This window comes from Periplaneta americana, chromosome 2 (assembly GCF_040183065.1).
Source record: "Periplaneta americana isolate PAMFEO1 chromosome 2, P.americana_PAMFEO1_priV1, whole genome shotgun sequence".
In the NCBI taxonomy this organism is placed as follows: domain Eukaryota; kingdom Metazoa; phylum Arthropoda; class Insecta; order Blattodea; family Blattidae; genus Periplaneta; species Periplaneta americana.
Window position 1 is genome coordinate 164,019,942 of NC_091118.1, and position 27,798 is coordinate 164,047,739.

General features: G+C 34.0%; 2 protein-coding genes across 2 annotated transcripts; one reads left to right on the top strand and one right to left on the bottom strand.

Annotated features, from left to right (window-relative positions):
• Positions 1-723: 723 nt before the first annotated feature.
• LOC138694751 (afadin- and alpha-actinin-binding protein A-like) lies at positions 724-26,666 on the bottom strand. Its single transcript, XM_069818771.1, has 6 exons — positions 26,430-26,666; positions 26,042-26,248; positions 25,800-25,931; positions 25,383-25,612; positions 19,650-19,803; positions 724-2,933 (listed from the first exon to the last, which is right to left on the bottom strand). The coding sequence occupies exons 1-6, from the start codon at positions 26,535-26,537 to the stop codon at positions 2,724-2,726; spliced, it is 1,041 nt and encodes a 346-aa protein (XP_069674872.1). The 5' UTR covers positions 26,538-26,666; the 3' UTR covers positions 724-2,723.
• On the top strand, positions 7,825-18,061 carry LOC138694750 (uncharacterized). Its single transcript, XM_069818770.1, has 2 exons — positions 7,825-8,141; positions 13,061-18,061. Exons 1-2 carry the CDS (start codon positions 8,004-8,006, stop codon positions 13,964-13,966), a joined length of 1,044 nt encoding a protein of 347 aa, XP_069674871.1. The 5' UTR covers positions 7,825-8,003; the 3' UTR covers positions 13,967-18,061.
• Positions 26,667-27,798: the final 1,132 nt, after the last annotated feature.

The following is a 27,798-nucleotide window of genomic DNA, read 5'->3' on the forward strand; positions in this document are numbered from 1 at the left end:
AATTTTTCAAGTCCTGACTATAGAACTTTAACATACAGTATTTAAAAAAAAAACTGCAATTTATAAATTTTTACATTTATTTGGCAAACAATTCTTACAGTACTTTGACCACAGGTAGATTTTCATTCCCCTAATACATGAATCAAACGACAATACTAACAGTTACATCAATTACAAAAATTCTTAAATTAAGAATAAATTAAAAGTGCATTCCTTCTCACAAACTATTTTCTGAGAGTATTAACTCACACAGCCTATAAAAGTAGTGCAATGGAAATATGTTTATTATATAATACAAAATCCCTTGTATAAAAAACATGTACAATGAGGGACATAATAGTTGAGCAACTCGAGTATTTTCTAAGTCAAAGAATGCCACACTGTGCATGCTCCGAGCCGAAACTTTTGGTTCATATGACAAGATATTCACTTCGCTTTTCTGTTTTTGTTTTACAGTTTATGGTGAGAAGGAATTAAAACTGTAGCCTCTTATGAGCTGCGCTACAGAACTTGAAACATTTCTACTCGCTCAACAATAAATTGTGTCCCTTACTGCGTGCACTGAATACATAAAAATTCATTATAAAATGTTAAAGGTGCAGAAATTATAGGAAAAGCAAATGTAATAGTCCAGGAAAAGTGTTTCAATGCTAAATGACCAATATTTAGTTTTAACAATGCATCACCATTCCAGTCTGCTTTATATACTGTATTTTGAAAATGTTTCACATTACATTTACATGACATATAGTACAATTAAAATTAAGACACCCATCTTCACATCTGGATAATCGATTTCAAGCATGTATATTAAATTAAAAAGGGAAATATAAAAATATATACACATTGAAAGTAAGTGCCATGCTATTTATTCTTAGGCCCATAGCATTAATTATAATATGCAGTATTACAGTAAAACTTTATCAATCATGTAGGATGTGTGTAAGACATGCTTGAATGATTTACAGTAAAATAATGGTAAAAACTACTGTCTTCAACAGTTATTCTGTAAGAAGTTTCTAACGAGTTTTACTTGTTAAAAATTTTAGTCATAATAAAATATGTCTTACAAGGTCTTAAATTAATTCAGTAAGATACAATAATTCTTATAAACTCGTATGTGTGTAGGAAATAGAAATTTCAGATCTGAACCTACGTAGACTAATCTAAAACCTTGATATGTTGATCATTAGAAATACAGAAAATAATCTTGTAAATGCTTCAAAAAACTTTTTGCTGTTCAAGTTTCAATGATTCTAATATTTGAGACTAATCTCAAATACACCGAATAAACGTAAGTTCTTATTTAATACTCTGATCATATTACATTAATTACAAATATTAATCTATAAAGATTTTTTGTCAATTTAGCTAATATTGTGTAAAAAGAATGCTCATAATATGGAATCTGTGTGGAACATTTTATAGTCACCTATCAAGTTCAGCAGTTACGAAAAGAATATATCCTGGACATAACTGCTAACTTGCGCCTCTAATACTTCCTTGAAGAGTTTGATATACATTGTGATTTACAGTTTAGCTGTCGAAGTGGTTAAAGACTCGAACAACACATAAACATACATAATATCATTCCACAGTAAATAAAATTGTTCCCTCCATAAAATGAGTTTCATGACATTAATAATAACTTCAGATTAGTAATATTCTTGTTAGTATATGTGATATGTAGGATCTGACATCACATCCGTTATCTCTTATTTTTAATAAACCACGATACAAATTCTGACTAATTTTAATCCACACAATTAACATGATTTGTACATTTATTTTGGTGTACAGTGGGCTTAAATTCCGAACATATGAAAATATACTTGCTAACAAAACTGCCTCTTTCATTTCTTAGAATATTGTAGATACAAGCAACAAAAGGTAAAATTATTTTAAAACGACTTAATAAGGAAATTGTTAATGAGCTCATGTCGAAACCTTCCTTCTAACTGCGCATATAGATCTCCACAGCAGATAGACAAATATAAATTTATCATCAACGTGACAGCTTGCTTGGAATGTCGCATTAAGAAACGACAGTGCATACTTGAACAGAGTAATTGAGTTTCTAATAGCTGTCATTGCCTGCCCTGTCATGTGACTGCAAGATAAACTCGTGCAGTTCAAGTGCTTTGTCAGCTGAGTGAGTGTTACCTACTTAAGGCCAGAGGCTACTTGATTTTTCGACAATATTTTATTCAGGCTATAATTTCGCAATCTTACAGTTAGTATGAGAAGCTAATATTTTGCATCTGTTCACCTGCCATGGAGATCAAAAACATGCGCTGTTTGAAGGAAAGTTTTTACATAAGCTCATTAATAATTCCATTGTATTACCTAATTGCGTTAAATGCTCGTCCATGTATTCATGGGAAAAGAACTCTAATGGCAGAATTTTGGGAGATAAAACAGTCGAGATGCAATGTGAAGACAGAAAATTACACCAAGCAAGAAGAATACTTTGACTGAAGAATTCCTATACCAAACAAATTATCACAGCTCACAACTGGATATAACAGTAAGGCACAAGAGTCACATATTCCTTAAAAAAAAATTCGGTTATTACAGCACATGTAAAAGTCTGAGTACTACTTCATACAAACTATGACAGGGGAAAATCCATTATTATTTTAGGACTTATTTTCATCCAATGGTCTTTACGTTTAATCGACTGGAAAACATGTTAAACATATTTAACCTCGCTGAAAGACCACTCAAATGGAATGTTGAGACTCCAAATAATTGGATATTTTCTCCAGAACTGCTTGTAACATGGCAACATATCTGTCTGACATCAAATGCAGCTCCTTATTGTACTCTTTAACACCATCATAAGGCATCTGGAAAACACTGGAGGGTAATATTTTCAACATATTCTTATCCTCTCCATTTTCTGATGTTTTAGTTGACTTGAAGTATTTCTCCTGTAAGAATAAACACAATATTCGGATGGTTTCGGAATAAAAAAGAAGGTAATTAACCTTTAACTTATATACATGAATTGTATCTCTCATTCTAAGTTACAATAAAAAAAATACCAAAAATATAAGGGTAAATAAATATCATAGTTATTCATCAACAAAACACAAAACACTGTGGCCCCTTACCTTCTCCCTCTGCTTAGCCACTTCACTGTTAAGAAGAAACTTCCGCTTTTTTTTTATGTTAGGGGGTTGTATTATTTAGTTTATACATATTAACACAAAAAATTAAATATGTACCAGTAAGTAATGTTTTTATTTGTTTAATATGTCTACTTAATAGGCAACATTAGGACATATAGACCATATGCAGAGACAAGAGAAAGGCAGAAAAGAGGGAAGATTGGAGAATGCTGGTTTTGCAGTGAAAGATCTGCCCTTGGGCAGAAAACTATGAATGAATGTCTACTTATTAGGCAACAGTCTGAAGAGAACAGATAGGACTGGAATAAATGCCTCAAACAACTAAAATGTATAATAAAATACAATCATGCAATATCTTTATATAGTTTTTATGTAGTATGACACAATCTTTTAGAAAAAAATTAATAAATAAAAAATAAAGAAATGCTTTAAATTTCTTAAAATTATTGTTTTCCTTGTTTCTTCTAAAAATGAGTGTCCCTACAAACAAACACTGCTCTCACAAATCCTTCCAGACTTCTTACGTCTCCCTGCAGTCACAGGGGCAGCAGATTGTATCTCCACACCAGCATAATAACCATTTTCTTTTCGTTATCTCTTCAAGGTCAATTCTATATTTCGAAACTAAGTAACAATGTACTTGATTGAACACAAATACTTGTTTATTTATTGTTCCTCAATTTCAATTTTTGCTTGTAGATATTCCATCCTTCCCAACTTCTCTTGTAAAGACAATGTTCTGTGTATCTTTCAAATTTATTTCTTCCTCACTTTCTTATAATAAATTCCAATGTGTGTTAATCTAAATATTATTTATTTATACAAATATATTAATTCTAAAATTACATATTGCCTTTTCAGTGTCGAAGCTGAAAGCCACTAATTAACAAGAAATACAAATAATTATTTTGTAAGAAGTTACATCAACGATTGGCTGCACTGCTGTGGAATAACAGCTTGTCTGACTGTGAAACTAGTGGTCCTGGGTTCAAATTCCGGTTAGGACAAGTGAAGGACTAGCATAGGAAACTGCAGTTTCTTATACTTTTAACAATACTTAAACCGAATCATCAATGAATACACATATAAAAGGAAATAAAAAATCATGATGCAGATATTCTGAGGTTTTTATGGTTTCCTTCAAGTTCACGCAAGTAAATTGCAATGTATGTGGAAATAACTACCTACAAGTAAGATATTTACTTACTTACCGGCTTTTAAGGAACCCAGAGGTTCATTGCCGCCCTCACATAAGCCCGCCATTGGTCCCTATCTTGAGCAAGATTAATCCATTATCTATCATCATATCCCACCTCCCTCAAATCCATTTTAATATTATCTTCCCATCTACGTCTCGGCCTCCCAACTAACACTCTATATGCATTTCTGGATTCGCCCATACGTGCTACATGCCCTGCCCATCTCAAACGTCTGGATTTAATGTTCCTAACATAGTAACATAATAGTCTAAATAAACATTACTGAAATAAAATATGGCAAATATTTAAAATAAGAATAATAATAATGCGTAACTGCTTTCTTGTTCATCAGTCGAAAGGCTTTGCAGACCCAGACAAAAGTATAAGTTTTGTTTGTAGCAGGCAATGACTGAGGTTTCCAGGGACCTCAGTTTTCAATGCGCTATTCTCGACTATTGCTCCATTATCACAATGTATTTCTCTGAACATTCTCTGCCAACAAACGCCAAATATGTAAAAGTAGGTCTATAATAACAAAAAAGAAATGCAAGAAAGAACTTTCAAAGTGCTATGAATGACTCCCAATAATAAACAGCATGATGTCTGATTTTTTTTTACGAATATTCTGATTTGATCTTTTAAATCCATACCAATCGAAAATGTAGTTAAATATACCGAAAGTACGAAAGTGAAAGAAAATGGATGGAAAGGCAGATAGAAGTGGGAACCAAGCGAGATAGTCATGGTAAAACACCAGACTCTTATTCGGGAGGTCCTTGGTTCAAAGCCCAGAGTCTGCCAATCTGATCAGGTTTTTAGTGGTTTCCTTGCTCATTAATAACTAGGCTATTAGTCATTTCAAAAGTCGTATGCCAGATTGGTTGCCACTTCCACTATAGCAAAGATACAAATACTGATTTGCGAGACTTGAATTCATATTATACATAGTGGCCGAGGGATGGCAATTAAATGTAAACAAATCGAGATACGACCTCGCAGACAGAGTGACTATCAATAGCTAAAACCTAAATAAAAAGCAAGAAGAGAGACCAGTTAAACACTAATGCCAAAGGGGGTTTGTATGAGAAACAATCTCTAGCAGGTCTTCTAAAACAGCATGACAAGATGTAAATTGGTTGAAGAAGAAAGGTTTCATTGGGTTGGTTGCGAACATCACCTCTATAATGTTAATTAAGCAATGGTTGTGAGTCCAAAAAAAATCCATTTTCAATGCATAATGCCAAGTCCTAGAATAATGGATGTGCATTCAGTAGAATGTCGCTGCTTCCAACAGCATGATATATAATGGCAGTTGTGTCTTGTGTATGCATTAAGATACACCCTGTTTGTTGTTACATTTCTCCCCTACCTCACCGCTATATGAGCTAGAGAGAATTATGGAAGTGCAGGTGATCACAGGAGAACTTAGGGGCAGTTTTCCAATTATTCTGTGCACATGTGTGCTTATGTTTACCTTCACATTTGTATGATAAAGTTAAACAGAAATTAGAGCTTCCTTTTTTTATTTTGTTAAAAATTCATCATGAATTTATAAAAGCTGTTATTATACTAATACTAAAATCAGGGGGTGAGGGGAAGATATTTTTGGCCTTTTTCCGGAAATATACAGGGTCTTTCCGAGGTGGTGTTACAAACTTTCAGGGATGATGGCGAAGGGCACATGTATCAATTTGAGATAAGGGACCCTGGTCCGGAAATGACCGAGTCGAAAGTTACAAGCAAAAATAGTTGTGTGGAAATGAAATAATTTTATTCCTCTGTACACCTTATTTATGTGTACTTATCTGCACATCTTACACATACTGTATTCATCTGACATTGTTTACATTGTCTACTTACAGTATTCCATTCAGTGCGCTGTCTGAGAAATGGGGACAGGAAACCACACTAAAGCAATGCAGATAGCGTAGTGTGTAACGGACATGGTTGGTCCTAATATGCACGTCTGTAGACAGCAGTGTATGTGTACAAGTTGCAGTGTCCAGTCGATCAGTTCTAGTGAAATGGAGGAGTACACGAGAGCAGAATAAGCAGACCTGATTTTAGAACACGGATGAGCCAATGGGAACAGTAGACAAGCTCACAGACTGTATCATTCAAGTACCTACGTAGGAGACATCTAACCCATACCAAATTTCCAAGACTGTTCCAAAGGTTAAGGAAAGGCGGGCATGTGGTGCCAAATTACAATTCCATTTCCACACAACTATTTTTGCTTATAACTTTCAACTCATTCATTTCCAGACAAGCTGCCTGGTTGAGGTTTTTTCCGGGGTTTTCCCTCAACCCAATACGAGCAAATGCTGGGTAACTTTCGGTGCTGGACCCCAGACTCATTTCACTGGCATTATCACCTTCATATCATTCAGACGCTAAATAACCTAGATGTTGATACAGCATCGTAAAATAACCCAATAAAAAAAATTTCCGGACAATGGTTCCTTATCTCAAATTGATACATGTGCCCTTCGCCATCATCCCTGAAAGTTTGTAACACCACCTCAGAAACACCCTGTATATATTTTGATCATTCCTGATATCTAAAAAATTTGTAATTACATATGTTTGCAATATTCTTCTTCCCCTCCCACTTTTATTCTCTTTAGATTTTAAATCATTATAGAAGGACTGCACAAATGGTGATTTATTACTCACTATCTGCTACTGTCTTGATTTTTTATCTTATAATAAATAATACAAAACAAAAAAGTATACAGTGTTTGTCTCAAAAATGTGTGAGATTAATTATAATTAAGAACAATTTCATACATGCTGGTTAGTAGGCATAAGAAAGGTTAATTTCTCAATCAGTAGACAGGGAAGGAAAGTATGGCGTTGACAAGGGTGTCAATCTTAGTTGTACCAAGTATTGTAGAGCCGTATGATAAGAAAGAGATTACAGAAAACGAAGAACTATGGTGTTGATACTATTGTCAATTTTCAAAAGAAAGGGCATGAAAGAATAATGTAATAGTCCATAATTTATTGCACTAACTTTTACTGAAAATAAATGCTACTGAGATTGCTATGTAAATAACTAGATTATAATGGAAAATGTTATTAAATTATAGTTATTTTATCTCGCTATTAATTAATTTCAGTCTCCATGTTTCCCCAGATATTAGTGCAGTTCCTACATATTACACAGTCAACGTTTAGCAATACTGAACATTATTTTGGTAGATCTAGTAAACTCATTCTCCAGGGCCACTGAATATAACAGGCATATGAAGAATCACGCTTGTTAAACATTGGGTTAGTCAATACTATTACTTAATACATCAATTCAATTGCAACAGTTCCTTTATCTCTTCCTGTATGCGGTCATATATCCATGAGGAAACAGGAATAAACCACCAACACGATAAAATTATTACACATGCATTTAGGAAAACCCACTCCTCTTCCTGTTCAGGTCACATATTCACTTCTTCCTTTCATCGTAACAGACACTTAAAATGTCCTGATAAGGTATCAGAATAACCGGAAGTGACAAATGCTTGATTCTTTCTTCTCACTGTATTCAGTTTCACTTTAACAAATATTTGTTCAGGAAGAGCCTCTCATATGTTCTCTTCACAGTCAAGAATAACATTGATACTTCAAGATTTCAGTAATTAGATTCTCTAACACGTGTTTCACTATCACAATGTATTCTTATCTTTTCGTGTGTTTAATATCCATATCAATAAGCAACAGTATGTCATCTATTACATCTATATGCAAGGCAAGATTGGACGATCAGATGAGAGAGAACATCACATGTCAGTGTAACAACAAAATGAAGGTAGGATAAAAGGCTCACTTTCAAATCAGCTGCTAGTATCCTGAGTTTCCTGGATACTGGATAACAACAGTAACATTATTGTAAAAATAGATGCTTCCAGCATATCTATTAAGAATATATATTACGAACATTAAATTATTCTTCGTGAATGGTGCAATAATTTATTTCAGAATATGTATTATATGTCTTTCTCATGTTAAAATCTATCATACCTGGTTAACATGTTTCGGTCTGTTATCGACCTTCTTCAGAAGTCATTCTGGTCGGAGAAGGTCGATAACAAACCGAAACATGTTAACCAGGTACAATAGATTTTAACACAAGAGACATATAGGTAATACATATTCCGAAGTGATATGGTGTTAAAAGTTGTGTAATCAAGATGAATAATTTATTATTGTCATTACTTCATTTTATAATATGGTGTATTCATGACTTCACCATTGTCTATCACACACAAATTTATTAATAACTGCTAGCCTTAGTACCACATACCATCAGTTTATATTTAATCTACATTTTTGTCTGTAGATTTTTGCCCTAAATGACATAAAATTATCAGATCTAGACAGTCTTTTTCTGGTACACTGAAAAATTCGTAAAATACACGGAATACATGGCTCCACAATCTCAAGAACGTATAGAAGAAGAAAAAAGAGAAGTGTCTCCGATAAAATGTTTGTCAAAATTCTTCTTTTAAAAATGTTGTCACACTTATCTTACTTCACCATAAAAAAAATAATTTAATTCTCATTCTTATTTTCAAATAATTTTGTCTATTATTAAATATCAGTCCCTTTTCCGTGATGCAACAACTCTGACCAGGACATAGATAACATATGGTCAGCACACTAATATCCTCACCCATTGAAGTTGGTTTGTTAGACCCAGTTATACTATTTATTATAATTCTCCATTTTCTGATTAAGATGCTGAGTGGGTTTCAGTCCCATAAACAAGCACGACAGGAATGTAGTTAAAAATATAAAACTTTAAAACTTAACATTTAAACACTTTTTAACATTTTAAGAAAGTTTTAAGTTTTAATGTTATATATTTTTAACAAATGTTATAAAGTGAACTTCAAGACAGTTACAAAGGTACGGGACATTACCTTTCTTAAGTACAGTTCAATAAACAGTCTTTATGATCATGTGCATAAACACATCATTAAAATGGCCAAAACATGTTCAGAACACTTCTAAAGTGCACTCCAGTTACAATCTGGGAGTAATTTTTTTTAGGAATATATGCTTTAGAACCATGTATTGTGGGTCGCTATCACCACGGCATGGCGCGTCCTCAGGTTGCGGACAGAGGAGACGGCCTCCAGATATAGAGGGTAGCTGCGAATATATTGAATAAGCAGTCGTGGACAGCCGATAAGGGGTGATCCTCGAGCTTGGGGGTTGGGCGAAGGGGTAACAACCCATTACCGTAAAAAACAGCTTGTTACCAATCCATACAATAAGCCTCGAATCTTGCACAGGATAGGGACCGATGGCGGGCTTATGTGAGGGTAGCAATGAACCTACAGGTTCCTTAAAAGCCATTTGTAAGTAAGTAAATATATGCTTTAGAAACCATGGCATGGTGGACCCTCAGATTGCGGACAGAGGAGACGGCCTCCAGATATGGAGAGAGGAACAGAGGCTAAGGATGTTTGAGAATAAGGTACTTAGAAAAATATTTGAGGCTAAGAGGGATGAAGTTACAGAGTGGAGACAGTTATACAATGCACAACTGCATGCATTGTATTCTTCACCTGACATAATTAGGAACATTAAATCCAGACATTTGAGATGGGCAGGTCATGTAGCACATATGGGCGAATCCAGAAATGCATATAGAGTGTTAGTTGGGAGGCCGGAGGGGAAAAAAGACCTTTGGGGAGGCCTAGACGTAGATGGGAGGATAATATTAAAATGTTGGGATATGATGGTAGGGATTGGATTAATCTTGCTCAGGATAGGGACCGATAGCAGGCTTATATGATGGTGGCAATGAACCTCCAGGTTCTCTAAAAGCCATTTGTAAGGAAGTAAGTATGTTTTAGAAATATATTATTATAAATATAAAATTTCATATTATTTACTGTTGAAAATGACTTTCTGTGAACTAATCTACATTATGAGTACAACATAATCATTCCAATTTACTACTGAACATATTTCAGAGAGCCAACCTACTCTAATAGAATTCTTCCCACATTCCCACGACACACATGTCCATCTGTGGAATATAGAAGTCAACACATTGACTGTCAGTGTTTTTATGCGCATTAGCTGTGAATGCTTGTGGAGACACTAGTGTCCTCTCTGGTAGTCATTGCGTTAAGGAAAAAAAAAGGGGTAAACATTGAGAAATATATCTGCCCCTTCTGCAGTCAGAAAAAAGACGAGATGCACATATTGTTTTATTATGTCCAGAAACCTAAAATTTAAGAAAATTATTTATAGAAGAGAATTTTTTTAAATTAAACAACAGAAACAGCGTATAAGAAATTATGTAGAAGAGGAAATAATCTGGAAAAAAAAAAAAAAATTAGGTAAATTTCTATTTATAGTTAAGGTAAAATGGAAAGAAGAAGTCAAATTATAAACTTCGGACTGCTGTGGGTTTTAAATAAAATATTAAAAGTTTATTTATTTATTGTTACTATAACAACAAGTTAGGGTAATGGAAAAATGCTTTTAGATTTAATTGAGATTACAAGGGTCGACTGGTGTGAAAAGTATAATGTATTAATTTTTAAATTGATTGTTTATTGTAAGAATTAGGGAGAATACTTGAGAAACAGGAATGTAACAAGACTGCCATTAACTAGTTATATTAACTATAATACTGGTATGTATTTGAAGACAGTAATAATACTATTATTATTATTATTATTATTATTGTTATTATTATTATTATTATTATTATTATTATTATTATTATTATTATTGTGCTAATATCAGTGGCGTAGCATGAAAGTTTGAGCAGGGGAAGCTAATTCAAGTTGTCTTTCATGCAATATGAGAAAACTTATTACAAAAATATAGTCTTAAAATACTCGTAAATAGTAGTAATGTCAAATCAGCAGTCGAAGATAGGTTGGAAACTCGTAAGTAATACCAATAAGGCATGACCTCAAATGGTACGTAGTAAAACATGATTTCACGGTTTACACATCAAATAGACACGTATAGTATAACACTAGCTCACTCCCTGTCATAGTTAGAGGAATCACAATATTAACGGTCAATAGATACAGTACGTAAGTATGCGTCTGTGTTTTGGTTGTGTCCTTCATTGACAGCAAGGGAGTCGGTCATTTGTTTTTTAGATCACACTTTTGTTTGTAAGTCCATCTTGATAATAGAATTGTCCTAAAAAATTAAAGTAAATTGGTGTCAGGAACTGTTATTTCACTCATTATTTATTATATCAGCCACAATGCACACTAACATTTCAACTGAACACAACTGACGAAAAGAGTTAACTCGGAAACTACTTATTTTAATGTCAAAGCTAGCTTCCTGCGAGCCTTGCAACCAGGGTAGTTTAGTTAGAAAGGGATGAAAATCTGCGGGGTGGGTTACACAGAAGAATGAGTGAAAGAAACCAGTCTGCTTGGAAGCTGGTGTGTGCAGGCCTCTTGTTTACTGCTGCATCACAAATCATCCTGAGCTGCCGCATCACAATATTTAACGCGTAAATATAAATTCTATTAACATTAATAAATAATTTTGTCCATAAAGTGAAAGTTTATTATGAAATTATTATTAACTGGTGAAGCTGAGCTTTTTAGCTTACATTGACGCTACGCCACTGGCTAATATACCTAAAAAGTTTTATTACATATCGTTTTTCAGCCTTCTAGTATTTCTTTTACTTTGGATTACACAGAGCTTTTCTTTCATACTGTGGCCAGTGCATGGCGGCTCGCATGCCGGCCACAGCATCTCGGACTCCAGCCGAAACAGTCATAATATCACTGCAGTTGGAACCCCTCCAGCCCGCGTGTGGCACGCAACAGCAGGTTATATGAGTGAACAGCAGTCACACTGAAGCCATTGTCTAGTTTGTTTCGTTCCTGTTCCATGCATATAAATATACGATTTTTAAGTGCTAATTAAGTTACGAGTATTATCAGTGCTTGCACAGTTTTCCATAATGCCTCGACACGATTACACATTACCACAAAGGATTTTTATGTACAACACACATGTGTGATAAACTCTTGTAGTGAAGTTAGAAGGCGATCTGAAACATAATTTCCTGGTTTACCTATCCCACACAGAGAAACCGTGCAAAGACTTGTGAACAAATTCAGGGAAACGGGGTCGATTCGCGATAGAAAACGAATAAAAACGAGTTCTTACTGAGGAGAAGTTGGATATTATATGCATGGAACAGGAACAAAACAAACTAGATAATGGCTTCAGAGCGACTGCCGCTCACTCACACAACCCGCCGTTGCGTTCCATGCACAAGCAGTGGGAATCCCAGCTACGGTGATATTATAACTGTTTCGGCATGAGTCTGAGATGCTGCGGCTGGCGTGCGAGCCGCAGTGTGAAACAAAAGCACTATACAATATGTTGTTACCTTTTTATCACTCTGTTTCTATTCATGTACCTAACTCTATGATCTTTCGCATTTACTCTTCTCTATGCCATTACTTCAGTGAAATACTGAGTATTTGCATTTTTTATTGCATATAAAAGAACCTGAATGAGTTGATATCAGTCAAAATTTACAGACTATTTCTTACCCGCATAACAAATTTTCAGTGACTTTTGTTGTACTTCCGTAATTTCACATCAATGACATTTCTGTTAAAATAATATGAAATCAGAAACATATTACAGTGCTTGATTTTCAATTTATGTTTTAATAGCATTAAAACAATGTTTAATATTTTTTAATTTCAGAGCTTCCAAGTGTATGAAGAATTCTACTACTTCGAGAATGCTCTACAAATTACAATCAGTGACTGCGAAACAGCAGTCCTTGATGCATCATTTTTAAGTACCACAGTTATGTACCTGCAACGGCTACAACTGCATCACATAAGAACTCTTAATTTTGTTACTTTCCTGCCTTCAAGCTTAACAGATTTAGCATTTGTAAATGTCAGGAATTTGACAAATTTGTCAAGACAGCCTTTCATTAATGTGAGAACTTTGAGTAACTTGATAATCAAGAACACAAATGTACACAAAATCGATAGTCACACATTCTCAGATTTTTCTGTTGAAAGAGTCCAGTTTATTAATGTAACCTTCAAAAATTTGGAAACCAATTCTATGAATTTTTCCGGTGTCAACAATAACAATAAAAATACTATTCGCATTATAAATTGTACATTTGAAAGCGTGCAGCAGAATTCTATTTCTGCAATCGATGTTCCTACAATTCAGATCTTGAATTCAAAGTTCAAGAAGGTACTGCACAAACAGACTTTTAACTTAAATGTCACTCAATTCGACAACAACAGTTTTTGTTGTAGTAAAAGAGAGAGGAACACTAACTGCAGTACATCACTTGACATCCTTCATAACATCGATACACTTGTCAAACATAATCCCCAAGATAAGTGTAATTTACTTCAGATCAACTATTGTAATTCCCGCAAGACGACGTCTTTAATAAGATCGTTACAATATTGTTCTGATAAACTTGTAAATTACGGAGTTCATGAAACCTGCAAACCTTTAGAGCCAGAAGATCCAAATCATAATGATGATGATAATGACGGTAAAAATATTAGTCATGTAATTGGCTTTAACAATCTTTCATTAATGTATATATTCTTTCTTCAACTATACTTCGTGTAAATTATTGATTCATAACTAAAAACGCTTCGGCAATATTTTCTTCAAAATCTTTACTCAAAATTTAGGCTATTAACAACGAAACAAAATTTTAACACTAAAGAAGAGGAACTTTAGATGTGAATTTCTATATGATGCTCTTGGAATAACAATATTAAATATGTAATTTAAATATTTACATCACTAATTTAAGTCTCCAACATACCTAAGTACTGATGCCAAAATAAGAATAGATATTCACAAATTCAGTTACATGATATTGTCAACTTTAAGCCTTTAGGATTTTGTCCTACCAGTAAAGCTTAAATAAAATATGGAAAGTGTACAGTGTTAATAGATATCACTCTGTACAATATAAAAAAAAAAGTATTTTGATCCAAGCAGAAGAATGAAATTAGTTCCAGAAATGAATATGCAAAAATATTTTTGATGGATTTTAACAAACTCAGCTATAAAATCACCACTAGTTGATTTTTAGTTATATAACTTATTCAAAGTACCTGTGCAGTTTGTTTTCTCAAAGCTTGAACAAATTTCCTTATATGGGACAATTCATCAGATAGAAATAATTTTAAGGAAATTAATCAACTTATTTTTAAGAATAACTTATTTAAAATAAGCGATAATAAATGTACTAACATTTTGGAATAAATGTTCCAGTGGGCAGGCAAAAGGGCTTCAGTCATTAATTTTTGTGATGTAAGATTTTAATTTTATGTCCATTCATTAAACTCGTTTCCTAAAAGAGATCCTAATCCAGTGACGTCAAAAGCAAAGGAAATTATGAAATAGCTGAAACATGTTACTTTTCGGATTTACAGCAGTTGTTTAAAGCTTTGTAAATTTTGCATAAAGTGACTTAAGCCCTTCTGCCCGCTCACTAGAGAATGTAAAAATGGTGTCCTTATAGGACGTTGTAAGACTGCAACAGTCATATATTAATTCATTCAGGTATACTGTGTAACAGAATTTCGAAGAAGATAATTTTAAGTCTTATTTAACATTTCTTCGAAACAGTAGAGGATAAGGTGATCATAGGTAAAAAGCGGAATAGTAGTAGAATTAAATTAGCAGGGGGAACCAGTAGCGGCTCACTGTCAAAAAAATAGGTGAGGTGCTGTTCACATAAACAAATGCATGAACAGTTTTACCAATATAATGAGTAGGCCTACTATTCGTAAACTATGTACAATTTTAATAGTTCTAGAACACATGCAAACAGGAAAGCTAATTTATTTCAGGACTCACCCAATTTCTTGCGTACCAAGTCAATCCTCCTATCTTTTAAAGCAGCAAACCTGTCGATGATGTCTTCATAAAATGTCTGAGTTTAACTGAGGGTGGACAGTATATCTCTATGCAAAGCTATGGGGCTAATGATGAAAGTCTCCCTCCTGTGATGTAGCATTCCGAGTGAAATTTTCAATCTTTTCAAACAGAAAAGCTTCTTTTATCGGAAGAATTTTTAAAGTTACTTCATGCAACTTCTCTATTTTCTTAGCACTTTTTAAAACAAAGAACAAATGGAACTGTAGATAGTCAAGAATTTAAAACATATTTTTTATCCTCATATTTAAGTCTACAAAACGATATTTCTAATAAATTACAAACCCTTGTCATTTTCGGGATACATATTTCGCACTCATTTATCAACATTTTCTATGTACTGGTACCTAAGATCTCGTATTTATATAATAGCACTGTAGTGATTAAACATACAATATACACTTAGATGTAGGATTATTACACTATATACACTTATCACTAGTACACTCTAAATACATTAAATAATAAGTTAATATATACGTACACAGTATTAAACTACATGTGTACATTTACGCGCGCGTTAAACTTTCAAATACAAGAGCTCGAACAAAACTGGTGAACTCATGAGAAGAAATAATACACGTCGCGGAAAACAACTTTTAAACTTTGCTAATGTATGTGGGGTGTATTCCTGATAAAATAACATAGAGCCAGCTAATTTTCCACTGCAAGGGTGGCTGCTAAGACACAGGGAATGAGAATACTATTCTCCAGTCAGGTAGTACATACTGTAAAATTTCACGGCCCTTAAACAATAGCCCCCGGCCTTGGAGACCAGCTTCAACCCTTTTCTATTATTAGTACTGTTAGATCTGCAAACTGGTTACTCCACCTACAAGAAGTCTGACAGTTCTCCGTAACTGAAAGACTCAGAAACGCACTTCACTCATACAATCTTTCTTTAGTGCGTGACGTCACATTACCATGGAAACCAAGTGCTATATGAGAATGGGAGCCCAAATAATTTCACCTCTACAGTACTGTAAGTTCTAATAAACACCGCTTGGCGCTCGTAACAGTTGACATTATTCTATTCAGCGGACGGTTACAGGTACTATTTATACAACTAAACACTGTTCATAAAGACTGAAAAGAAAACTTTTTATTATTCTAGAAATACAGTACCGGCAATAACTGGAATTAATTATTAATACGAGATAAAATTGTGTTTTACACATAAATAGGTGAAGTAGCACTTCACTTACTTCACCTGAATAACCGCCCCTGGGGGGAACCAAAATATTTAGAAAAAAAAAAAGTTCCTTATCCATTCTAACAACCACAGTTTCGTAAGATCTAGCTGACAGAGAATCCCAGACGTATAAAAAGATCTCAAACAAATTAAATGAGATATATCTAAGGTCACCACCACAGAAGAATGACTTTGCCACTCACGCACAATAATACAGAATACTTTTGCTTCTTCTGAGAACCATAATAAACAGTTCCTACATAACTTTATTTTTCTATGTGACTAAAATATAACTTTTGAAATATATTTCATCACATTAAACAATCAGCACGTTTATTTAGTAATAATTACATCAACTACGAATAAGGTCTAACATGTTTCACTGGATTTCGGATTTTGTAACAAAATGATTCTGTCTACCAAAAATAAAAATGCTAATCTCAATATAAACTGCTACATAGAGAGTTACCACAAAGTGCAGTACTTAATCTAATATTTAGATTAATGATCTCCTCCAAATGCTTGAGAAAAAAAAAAATTAAAAAAGCTGCCTACTCACTGATTTTCCAGTCATATGGACTTCTAAATTGAGAATATACAATTCCTCAATTAGTAACTACTGCTCATGAATTCAACTTAAAAAGTGGTGCATAGATATCCTAATGACCACTAATGCCGAAAAAACAAAATATCAATGGTTCTCACTTCACAGAAAGGAGACAAACATCATTCTGCAACATAATGAGAGATTTATCACGAATAACAACGCATAATATCATTGTATATTTTTAAATGATAAATTTTAGTGAAAATGTCACATAAATTACACAACACTGATAAATGAAAAAAACGGCTCACACCCATCAAATGATTAACAGGGAAAAAACTGGACGTTCAATGAAAACAACATCACCTACAATGTATTTCAAACTTGTCATTATGTGGGGAAACAATCACATCATAAAATTATTTAGAAAAAACTTAATAAATTTCAAAATTAGGCCTTCAATTGATTACTGGAAGAGTAAAAATAAAGCGACGACTTTGGCATATATGAGGAATTAAAACAAAAGACAATAAATAATGCATCATGATGAACTACAAAAGAATACGAAATAATGAATGAGTATTTTAAGACAAATAAATAGACTGAAAAGACAGTTTTTTTTTTACATAACATATAGTACGAAATGTAGAAGAACTTGATGTTCACCACTTGACACACAGTAACTTATACTGTTAAAAGATACCCCCTGAACTTTTTTTTTAATTTATCATAATTTATACTTAACACTGGACTTCAACAAGTGTGACGAAGTAATCATGAAAACTTCAACATTGGAAACTACTGAATCACATTATCCACATAAAGAATGGTTACAAATCGCTCTCTAATACAAGTTTTCATTTGTGCCTAAAAGGAACCCATAAACTGTACTAATGCATACTAGCAGAAGAAAGTACTGGACGTAAATACTCAAAATGTCATATCTATTACATTACAGTTTTATGTATTGCTGAATTTTAGAATATGTAATGACTATGAAATAAAAATGTTACTATTATGTTATCTTATAAAAGTGTGTTGCCTTAATTTATGAAATGAGAAAACCACCACACCAATTTTCATGATGAGCAACAGCAAACTAAAGTTTTACATATTTGTCGCATTCAGCAAGTCATCACCAATCCAATGCTTCTCTCTTTACCAACATCCATAAAACGAAGCAGATAGGTTCTATAAAGCTGAACTGCCACAATAATGTGTCCATGAATGTGATTAATTTCAGATACACCAGTTACAGATTCGTAGTAGTATTCACAGACATGGTCCAAAGAATCCAGGGATATGGTAGTACATAAGAACAATTTTTATTTTGTATCATCAGAAGGAAGTTTGGTCATCAAAATTTCAGTACTATAATGTGTTGTGTGAGAATCTAAGTACCAGTACTACAAATCAATCAGGATTTTTTTTTTTTATCTGACTTTTGACAAATTCTGCACAAAACTAATTTCGAAGATTTAAATAGTAATACATTAACTAAATAAATGACATTAATACCACGATAATTTAGAAAATTTATGTCATAAAATATTCCTTTGCACTTCTTTGTGTAACATTTTAGAACTTTCAGATTTATGTCAGGAAAAGAATTGGAAAATTAAGCCTTAAACATAGAACTTTAACACGCAACCATCCTCAATATCATCAGTTCAATCCATCAGCCCATTCATACAAATATTTTTATTATTTGATTTAATGATGCTATATCATCTACCAGTTATTTTGCGTTGATACAAATAGTGATAGCGAGATGTTATCTGGCAAGATTCGTACAGATTTCGTACAGAAATTACAAAACATCATAGAACAAAAACTTTGCCATGTTGCTACCAACATCTTTAAATGACATGAGACACGCATTTTTGCAGAGATACAGCATTTCGAGATTTTATTTTACATTAAGGTGAGTGCAGATTTTTGTGTCTGCGAAAAATGGCAACTGTTTAACAGCAAAACGACGCAATGTTTTCTTCCACATCAAGACCACGTAGTCAGCATCCTCCTAACTCAGACATTCATTAGAACCGTTCAATAAAAGATACACAAAGAATAAAATCTAATTTGAAATAAACTCTAAAAATTCTTCATAGATTACACACAGAGATTATAGTTTGACAAAATTGAAGGAAAATCCACCCTTCTTTCTTTACTTTTTTCCTTCCTCCCTAGCTCCTGTTCCTTTCATGGATCCATCTGCTGCTGTTGCCTGTTATATATGCCGTTTATTTATACATATTATAAAAGCCGTAATTTGATTCGGGAAAAAAAAGAAAAGAAAGTGAAGTGAATGAAGAAGAACAAGTCATAGATTTACAGCATGTGAAAGAATTCTGTTTCTGAAAATAAGAACAATGATCAAAATTTACTGGCCATTTCACGGACTTGTACTCCACCCTTGATCGTCCTTCTCACTAATTAATTTCGCCTTACATGTTTTTTCTTAACAGAAACATTCTTCAAATCAGTAGGCTACCAAGTTTGTAAGTAGAAGAACTATTCTAGGCACCAACAACCACAAATTAACTCTACGAATTGCATTTCTCACTCAAAGAGACACAAACTCCACAAATGAAAACTTCTGATAAAATAACATGACTTACCATTAACACCACAAACTGCTGTGTCACAAGTCCCAACTCATTATGAAGTTTACAATATGTTTCGCGAAGGCTTATGTTTTCCTGAATTAGGCTGTGATTGTTACTTTCAAATTTGTAAATTACTTTCCTATATAATTCTTCTTGTTCCTCTGACCTGTAACAAGATCAAAATTGAGTGTGCAAGATCAGAATAAAAGTAACACGGATAATCATAATCTTCATAGTCATGTTTATGGAAGCTTTAATGTTTATAATTTATGGGAAACATTACTTGCAATCACAACTATAGAAGACGAAGTATTACTTTAGCAACAAGTGCTTCAATCTCATTGTTGTTCAAAAATTAGGCAAAGAATTATAAAATGATTAACTGTTAGGTTATTTAAATTAATAAATAACGACTTTACTGTGTTAACATTTTACATAATGATGTTATTGTACCTAGACTAGTTTCGACGTTTTTCATCTGCATTAATTATTACTTACTGGCTTTTAAGGAACCCGGAGGTTCATTGCTGCCTTCACATAAGCCCGCCACCGGTCCCTATCCTGAGCTAGATTAATCCATTCTCTATCATCATATCCCACCTCCCTCAAATCCATTTTAATATTATCTTCCCATCTACGACTCGGCCTCCTTAAAGGTCTTTTTCCCTCCGGCCTCCCAACTAACACTCTATATGCATTTCTGGATTCGCCCATACGTGCTATATGCCCTGTCCATCTCAAACGTCTGGATTTAATTTTCCTAATTATGTCAGGTGAAGAATACAATGCATGCAGTTCTGTGTTGTGCAACTTTCTCCATTCTCCTGTAACTGCATCCCTCTTAGCCACAAATATTTTCCTAAGCACCTTATTCTCAAACACCCTTAACCTATGTTCCTGTCTCAAAGTGAGAGTCCAAGTTTCACAACTATAAAGAACAACCGGTAATATAACTGTTTTATAAATTCTAACTTTCAGATTTTTTGACAGCAGACTGGATGACAAAAGCTTCTCAACCGAATAATAACAGGCATTTCCCATATTTATTCTGAGTTTCATTTCCTCCCGAGTATCATTTGTTACTGTTGCTCCAAGATATTTGAACTTCTCCACCTCTTCAAAAGATAAATTTCCAATTTTTATATTTCCATTTCGTACAATATTTTCGTCACGAGACATATCATATACTTTGTCTTTTCGGGATTTACTTCCAAACCTATCTCTTTACTTGCTTCCAGTAAAATTCCCGTGTTTTCCCTAATCATTTGTGGATTTTCTCCTAACATATTCACGTCATCTGCATAGACAAGCAGCTGATGTAACTCGTTCAATTCCAAACCCTCTCTGTTATCTTGGACTCTCCTAATGGCATACTCTAGAGCAAAGTTAAAAAGTAAAGGTGATAGTGCATCTCCTTGCTTAAGCATAAATAAGCACTAATTATTATTATTACCATTATTACTATTATTATTATTATTATTATTATTATTATTATTAAGAGACTTGAAAGCAATGTAAAATGGACGCCTAATGTGTTGCTAGCCCAGAAGGGTTTAATTACTGGGGTGGTTTGTTTAGGCCGTCCCAAAAAAAGGTGGACCGAGAATGACTCACTGAGACTGTAACGGGCCTTGGGCCTTATATTTGTTTGGATGATGATTATTATTATTATTATGATTATTATTATTATTATGCTCGATGTAGTTCTTAATACAAGTAGGCCTACTTTGAATTGAGAGAAACGATCTTGAAATACTAAGCCCAGGAAAGCATTGGGGGAAACACTGAACTGAAGAAAATATGTTGGTACTGGTATACAATTCTCCTTAAAAAGCTCACACACTCCTTTTAAACGTAAATAAAACTAATGATTTAAAATATTGACATAAAATATATACCAGTATATATATTTATCTTTTTGGTCAGCAGAACTTAAATTTTTCTTGCATAGAACAATTTATAAGTTAAATGGGAAGCTGAATTGCAAGTAAAATAATAATAATAATAATAATAATAATAATAATAATAATAATAATAATAATAATAATAATAATAATAATACAGTAAAACCTCTCATTTACGGACATCGAAGGGACGTAACAATCTGTCCGCATCTGGGAGGTATCCTTTATTGGGAGGGAGGTTCCCCAATCTAACAGTAAATTTATAATATGCATTATGTGTCCCTTCACGCTTTACTGCAGTTTATTTCTAAATACAGTATACTACAGTAAACTCTTTGCGACTCTGAACTACAGTAGATAAAACTGAAAAAGGAAAATACAGTACTGTGCCATGCAATTTTATTCTAAGTTTACAGTTATGCAGTACTGTAATTTACAGTTTTCAACTTAACCTTTACGTTCAGGTGCCATGCCTCTCGAAACAGAACAACTGATTGAAGTGAAGAGAATAATCCTACTAACCCCATCATGTATCGAATACAATTTCACGATCGCGGAAACCTTGGACCCATCATAGAGGCTAAATTTTATGATTTGGTTCATCCACCCGCTTCCAGCTAACAAGGGGTAGCTGGCTGGGCTAGTGGTAGCCTACAAGACCCTTATATTATGTTTCATGTTAAGGAATTTCTGTACAATTGTAAAAACTAACATTTCCATTATTGTAACACATCAGGTCTTGAAATCCAAGTTCTGTCTGCAGTCAGGCGGTAAAGCAAGCTTTAGGACTGTGAAACAGCTGTCCATGTCCGTGTCTGAGAGTGTCCGTAAACAAGAGTTTAATTTATCATTATTTGTATATTATTTCAGTTGGGACATAAAAATCTGTCCATATATGAGGAGTGTCCTTATCTTGGGAGTGTCCGTAAGGAGAGGTTTCACTGTAATAATAATAATAATAATAATAATAATAATAATAATAATAATAATAATAATAATAATAGTGACAAACTCTCGTGTACCTTAGTAGGTTATCTTGTACAGACCAATAGCGATGCGTGCTTGTATCCACTGTTACACTTTAAAATAATGACCATACATTTATATACAGTAGCTTCCCTTTCTTGGGTACGCAGCTTGTCGTGGTGAGGGGGCTTAAACTTGTTTAAGCTAACAAGTAACAAAGAGGTACCCACAAAAGATGCATTAACACCAACGCAGTCCCACTATATTTTTCAGTCCTGCAGTATACATTGACTACACCCCAACTCTGGCTACTAGCAACAGGCATCTATAATGAACACCGATCAAAATACCCCTCATTTCTCGTGAAAAGCAACAACTGAATGGACTGCAGTGGACTTTGTGTTGTCAGCAGACAGCTGGATACATTAAGAAGATTGATTTTGAAACAGTAGCTTACTAGATTGTAATTTTCTGTTTGTTAAGTTTTTCAGAATAATGTAACAGACTACCTTCCTGTAATGCGCCACTGATTTATTCTCGTGAATTTTTTCATTCTGTCACTAGTGTTACCATACATCCATGAGGGATATTACTAATCTTGAAAACAGATTGTTGGTTGAAGGAGGGAATACCAAAATTCAATGAAAAGGGCGAGGAGAGGTAGAGAGCTGATGTATTCATCCTCTACTGTTGCCATTGTGTCAGGCTGGACATGCATAGCTCTAGCCAAAGGCAATGGACTTCTGCGATAAAGACAGGCTCATGTCAGTAGATTTACTGGCATGTAAAATAACTCCTGTGGGACAAAATTCCAGCACACCGGCGAAACTGATATAACCTCTGCAGTTGCGAGCGTCATTAAATAAACCATCATTTTAAAACTTTTAATCATAAGAAAAGACAAAACTAATTCAGTGAGTGGAAGAAATTTCAGTGAGACTGTTTTTTACTTGTTTAATTAAATATCGTGTTAAAATGAGTATTTTTGTTTACTAAATATCGTTTTGAAACAGTTTCTTTCTTTAATTAAATATCGCGTTAAAATCAGTGTTTAGTGTTTCCGGATACCTAGTTAAAAATGGGTCAATAATTTGTGATGGCAGTGTGCAAAATACAATTAGTGTTCCTTTATCTACTAGGATTATCGAACAAAATTTCGATATTATTCAAAGTAGTAGATCAACACCAGTTTTTTAAAGACCTTGTGAAAGAATCTAATAAAATAATACGACGATTTAAAGAACCATGATATACATATGGTACATAAGGTTATGTAGTTGCCTAAAAACTAATAAACTGTATTGTTTGTTAGCCTTGCCTTTTATTTTCGCGTGAGAAAAATTCATGGACAAGAGAAGGGTACATGACAGACAGCTATATAACATTACAACAAAGGCATGAAATTTCTCCTGCACATATAACTTCGTTAGCAGATTTGGTTAGATTTGGTAAAAATAAGATTAAGTTCAAAAAAAAGAGAAGATCAACACCAAATCTGTATGATGTTGTAATACACAATTTTTATGCTAAGCTGATGAGGCGCATCAACCTACGATACAAGTAAGGTAAGAAGTGAAAGCATCATTAGGGCCTACTTTTTTTTTTTTTTTGGCTATTTAACGATGCTGTATTAACTACTACGTAATTTAGCGTCGATGGGATTGATGATAACGAAATGGCATTTGGTAAGATGAGGCCGATAATTCGCCACAGATTAGGCTACCTGACATTCACCTTGCTGCTGAGAAAAACTTCGGAAAAAACCCAACCAGGTAATCAGTCCAAGTGGGAATCGAACCTGCGCCCGAGCACAATTTCGGATCAGAAGGCAAACGCTTTACCAAATGAGCTACGCCAATGACTACATTATATCTATTATTTTGTAATATGTATAATACATATTCCGAAGTGATATAGTGTTAAAAGTTGTGTAATCAAGATGTATATTTCTATTATCTTTGAAAACTGTAGATAATAGAGGATTTGTCACTTTGTAACATTGAAAACAATTTAAATTAGTAAGTACTTGCGTGACATTAAAATTCTTTGCTTTTTAATTAACCAGCTTGCTTAAATATCACAAAGCTGGCTTAGACTTAAAATAATTAGAGTACCGAAAAATGTTTACATCCACAAGAGAAAGAATGTAAGAAAACTGCTTATTAGAATGTACGATAATGCAGGTAAGGACAGTTAACGGCCTATAGAGAGAGGATAAACGATAATACGAAAAGTGCCATCACCACTAAATAGCATATACATATGTATAACTCTTAACTTTTTCATTAAAAAGTCTTGAGGTAGGAAAAATACATTTTTATTGTTTCATTGAAAGGAAAATGACACGCATCGCTACTGATATAGACTTAAATTCTAGCCTACACTAGCCATGTTTACAACTATAAAAGCAATTATAAGTTCAGCAAAACCCATGTGAAAATTTAAGTACACAATCACTATATAGTGTAGGATCAAGCAAATTCTTAGCTTGTTCAATTTTGAGAAACGGGATATATTATGTATTCTAATCTGCTCCAGAGGAAGCTGTGGCATAAGTGATTGATGGAGAGCAGAAAAGGTGAACAGTTTAAAAATAATAAAATAGGATGTAGACGTTATGAAACATATGAAACAGACCTGTTTCATATGTGTTTCACAATTTTATAATAATAAAAATTGGCATTTTCAAGGTTTTAGTAACAAAATAATTCAGACTGAACACATTCTTTCGCTTGTAATTAATACTAAAATTCAGTTTGTGAAGAATGTTTAAAAGCACAACTTATGAAGACAGCAAAAGCAAACATTTAGACCAGAAAGGCAAGAAAAAGTGTGAAATGACAGTTTCATTTAGGCCTATAATAAAAATATTTACATTGTTGGTTCTCCTCGAGACTTTGCAGGTATATCACATGTATTGTCACTGCAAGATTCATGTGGTGATTTCTTGTTACTTTCCTGTTTAGAGATATGACGTGTCACACGAGACAAACCCAAATTTTGTCTCAATTGTTCTTGAACTTGTAGTACCTCATTTTCCTTCTTTCTAAGTTCATGGATATGTTGAGAATCACGCTGAGCAACTTGGGATACCAAACGACGTACCTGAAAATATTACGTTCTCTAGTAATTTATTACATAATTAAATTCGTATAATGCTTCGTGAGGTACGTCAAAATTGGTGTAAAAAGTGGTTACTTGGCACATTTATGTGGTGCAATTAAAAGACATTTCCATTCATCTGTTTAAGTCAATGATGAGCGTGAGCATGTATATACATAGGCCTACTTACTTCATCCTTTTCCTTCCTGAGATCAGTTTGAAGTTTATCACATTCAGAAGTCAGTCTTCGCTCTTTCTCATTAGCAACAGATAAAACCTTTTCTTTTCCAACCAACTCTGTCTTTAAACGATCTACCTGAGCCTAAAACAGAGTACCTACAGAATGAGCATTTACAGCATTTATACATTGTCTGTAAATAAAATACAGATATTTATATAAAATCAAAATTATAATTTAAAGGGACATATTACCCGAAGATTTTTATTATCATCTGCCAATCGATGTCGTCTATCTTCTGCTTCATCATTCTGTCGAATAGTGGACTGATGTAAATGTAATAGATTCCAAACTGCGTCAATTAAGGCAGACACTAAAGACGCCACTTGGGTTTGGATAACCAGTCGACTTCCATCATTTTTCACGTTTGGAAGTGGACGTAAACCGAAAAATTCTAATTCCTAAAAACGTACAAAAAAAGATTGTGTTCACCAAACCGGCAACATAATTAGGCTACTTCACTATTGCATTTTGCTAACAGAAAATCTACATTACTTTCAAATGTACAGGCAGACCTATACTATTGAATCTTAAAGTTAATGTAATGGAGTTACAAAATTGGAGACACGAATATCAACTTACATCTGACAACTGTGGAATGGAAGACAAAATGTCATTATCACCAGAAGCTGAATCCGACGAGCTGCTCAAGTCAAAAGAATCCTCTGAACTAGACATAACAACAGACATATAAAACTTCAAAAATGTCAAAAAATCTTGACAGGTAAAAGGGTCATTACAAAATACTAAATTAAATGAACGCCGTCGAAACCCATCAAGTATGACATATTCCTTTCAAGACTTGTGCGGTAGTGCGAATACTTCGAGTAATCGAGGTCGAGAAATCGAAAATATCGATTCAGACATGTCGATCTTGGATCATACAATTCTCGATGGAAAATAACCATCGTTCCATAATTTAATGACAAAAGTGGTACCAAAATAAATAATATGTTTTCTATTTTTTCATGATTGTTGGATTTACATAAATAATTGGCTAATACTGTTCATGTCCAACTGTAAATCCAATCGGGCAGAATATACTGGGTGTTCATTTCAAAGTGTCATGACGTCACTGTTGTTGAGTCACCGATTTGAAGCGAGTTTCAGCTTATATGTCAGAGAAGTTGCCTATTATTCAAGGCGTTCAATCTGAACTTGAGAACGTGTACGGTATAACTTGAACGTCGTAGCAACAGATGGCGGTTTGAACGGTCTGTGTGCTACCAAAACCTCTTTCGAACTGTGTTTTGCGCTGGCAAGTCATACGCAGGGTATTTGTTATCATCGGTTGCGTACGGCAACATTCCACAACACAAATCAAATGTTCCGTGTCCATGTTGGCCGTCGAAGTTAATGTCAACAAATACGTAAGTAATCGTCTTAACCCTCTCCCCATATCCCAACAGTACGTGTTTCAAACAGTTCACATTCCTGCCACTACCGGCGTTACAGTACGTACTCTTCAGAATGAACGCCGTACTTGCTAGGCAACTTCTCTGGCTTATAGGTACTACGCCTCTGCGGAAGTGTAGGAAGATTGCATTCTCTAGGCTCATCGGCTAGCCATATGACGGCATACAGCGAGCCATGACACACTTTGAATTGAACACCCAGTATAGTGTAGAATGTAGATGTTAGGAAGGCCATGGCGTCGTGATCTGGTTCGAGTCCTCATGGGGAAAGAAAAAATTTTCTCATGAAATTTCAGCCGGTGTATGGGACCGGTGCCCACCCAGCATCATGATGCACTTGGGGAGCTACGATAGGTATAGTCGCGACGCTGTTATTTCCGGCGTGACACCGCCTCTTTGCTTACGTCTTAGGAAGTGAAGGCTCCATAAAGTCTAGGTAGGTAGTATCGTTCGCCATTTCTGTTCTTTCGTTCCCGAGCTACCATACGAGGAATCTATTTGCACCGTTAAACATTATCATGTCGTAGCTCCTATGA

What these genes read in the sequence shown, in the direction of transcription:
- LOC138694750 (XM_069818770.1), top strand. Translation starts at nt 8,004, where the DNA reads ATGTATTCTTATCTTTTCGTGTGTTTAATATCCATATCAATAAGCAAC. An exon ending in AGTGTAACAACAAAATGAAG is followed by an intron (nt 8,142 to 13,060) that starts GTAGGATAAAAG and finishes TTTTAATTTCAG; the next exon opens with AGCTTCCAAGTGTATGAAGA.
- LOC138694751 (XM_069818771.1), bottom strand. Translation starts at nt 26,537, where the DNA reads ATGTCTGTTGTTATGTCTAGTTCAGAGGATTCTTTTGACTTGAGCAGC. An exon ending in CCATTCCACAGTTGTCAGAT is followed by an intron (nt 26,249 to 26,429) that starts GTAAGTTGATAT and finishes GTACGTTTTTAG; the next exon opens with GAATTAGAATTTTTCGGTTT. An exon ending in TCTCGAGGAGAACCAACAAT is followed by an intron (nt 19,804 to 25,382) that starts GTAAATATTTTT and finishes ATCTTGTTACAG; the next exon opens with GTCAGAGGAACAAGAAGAAT.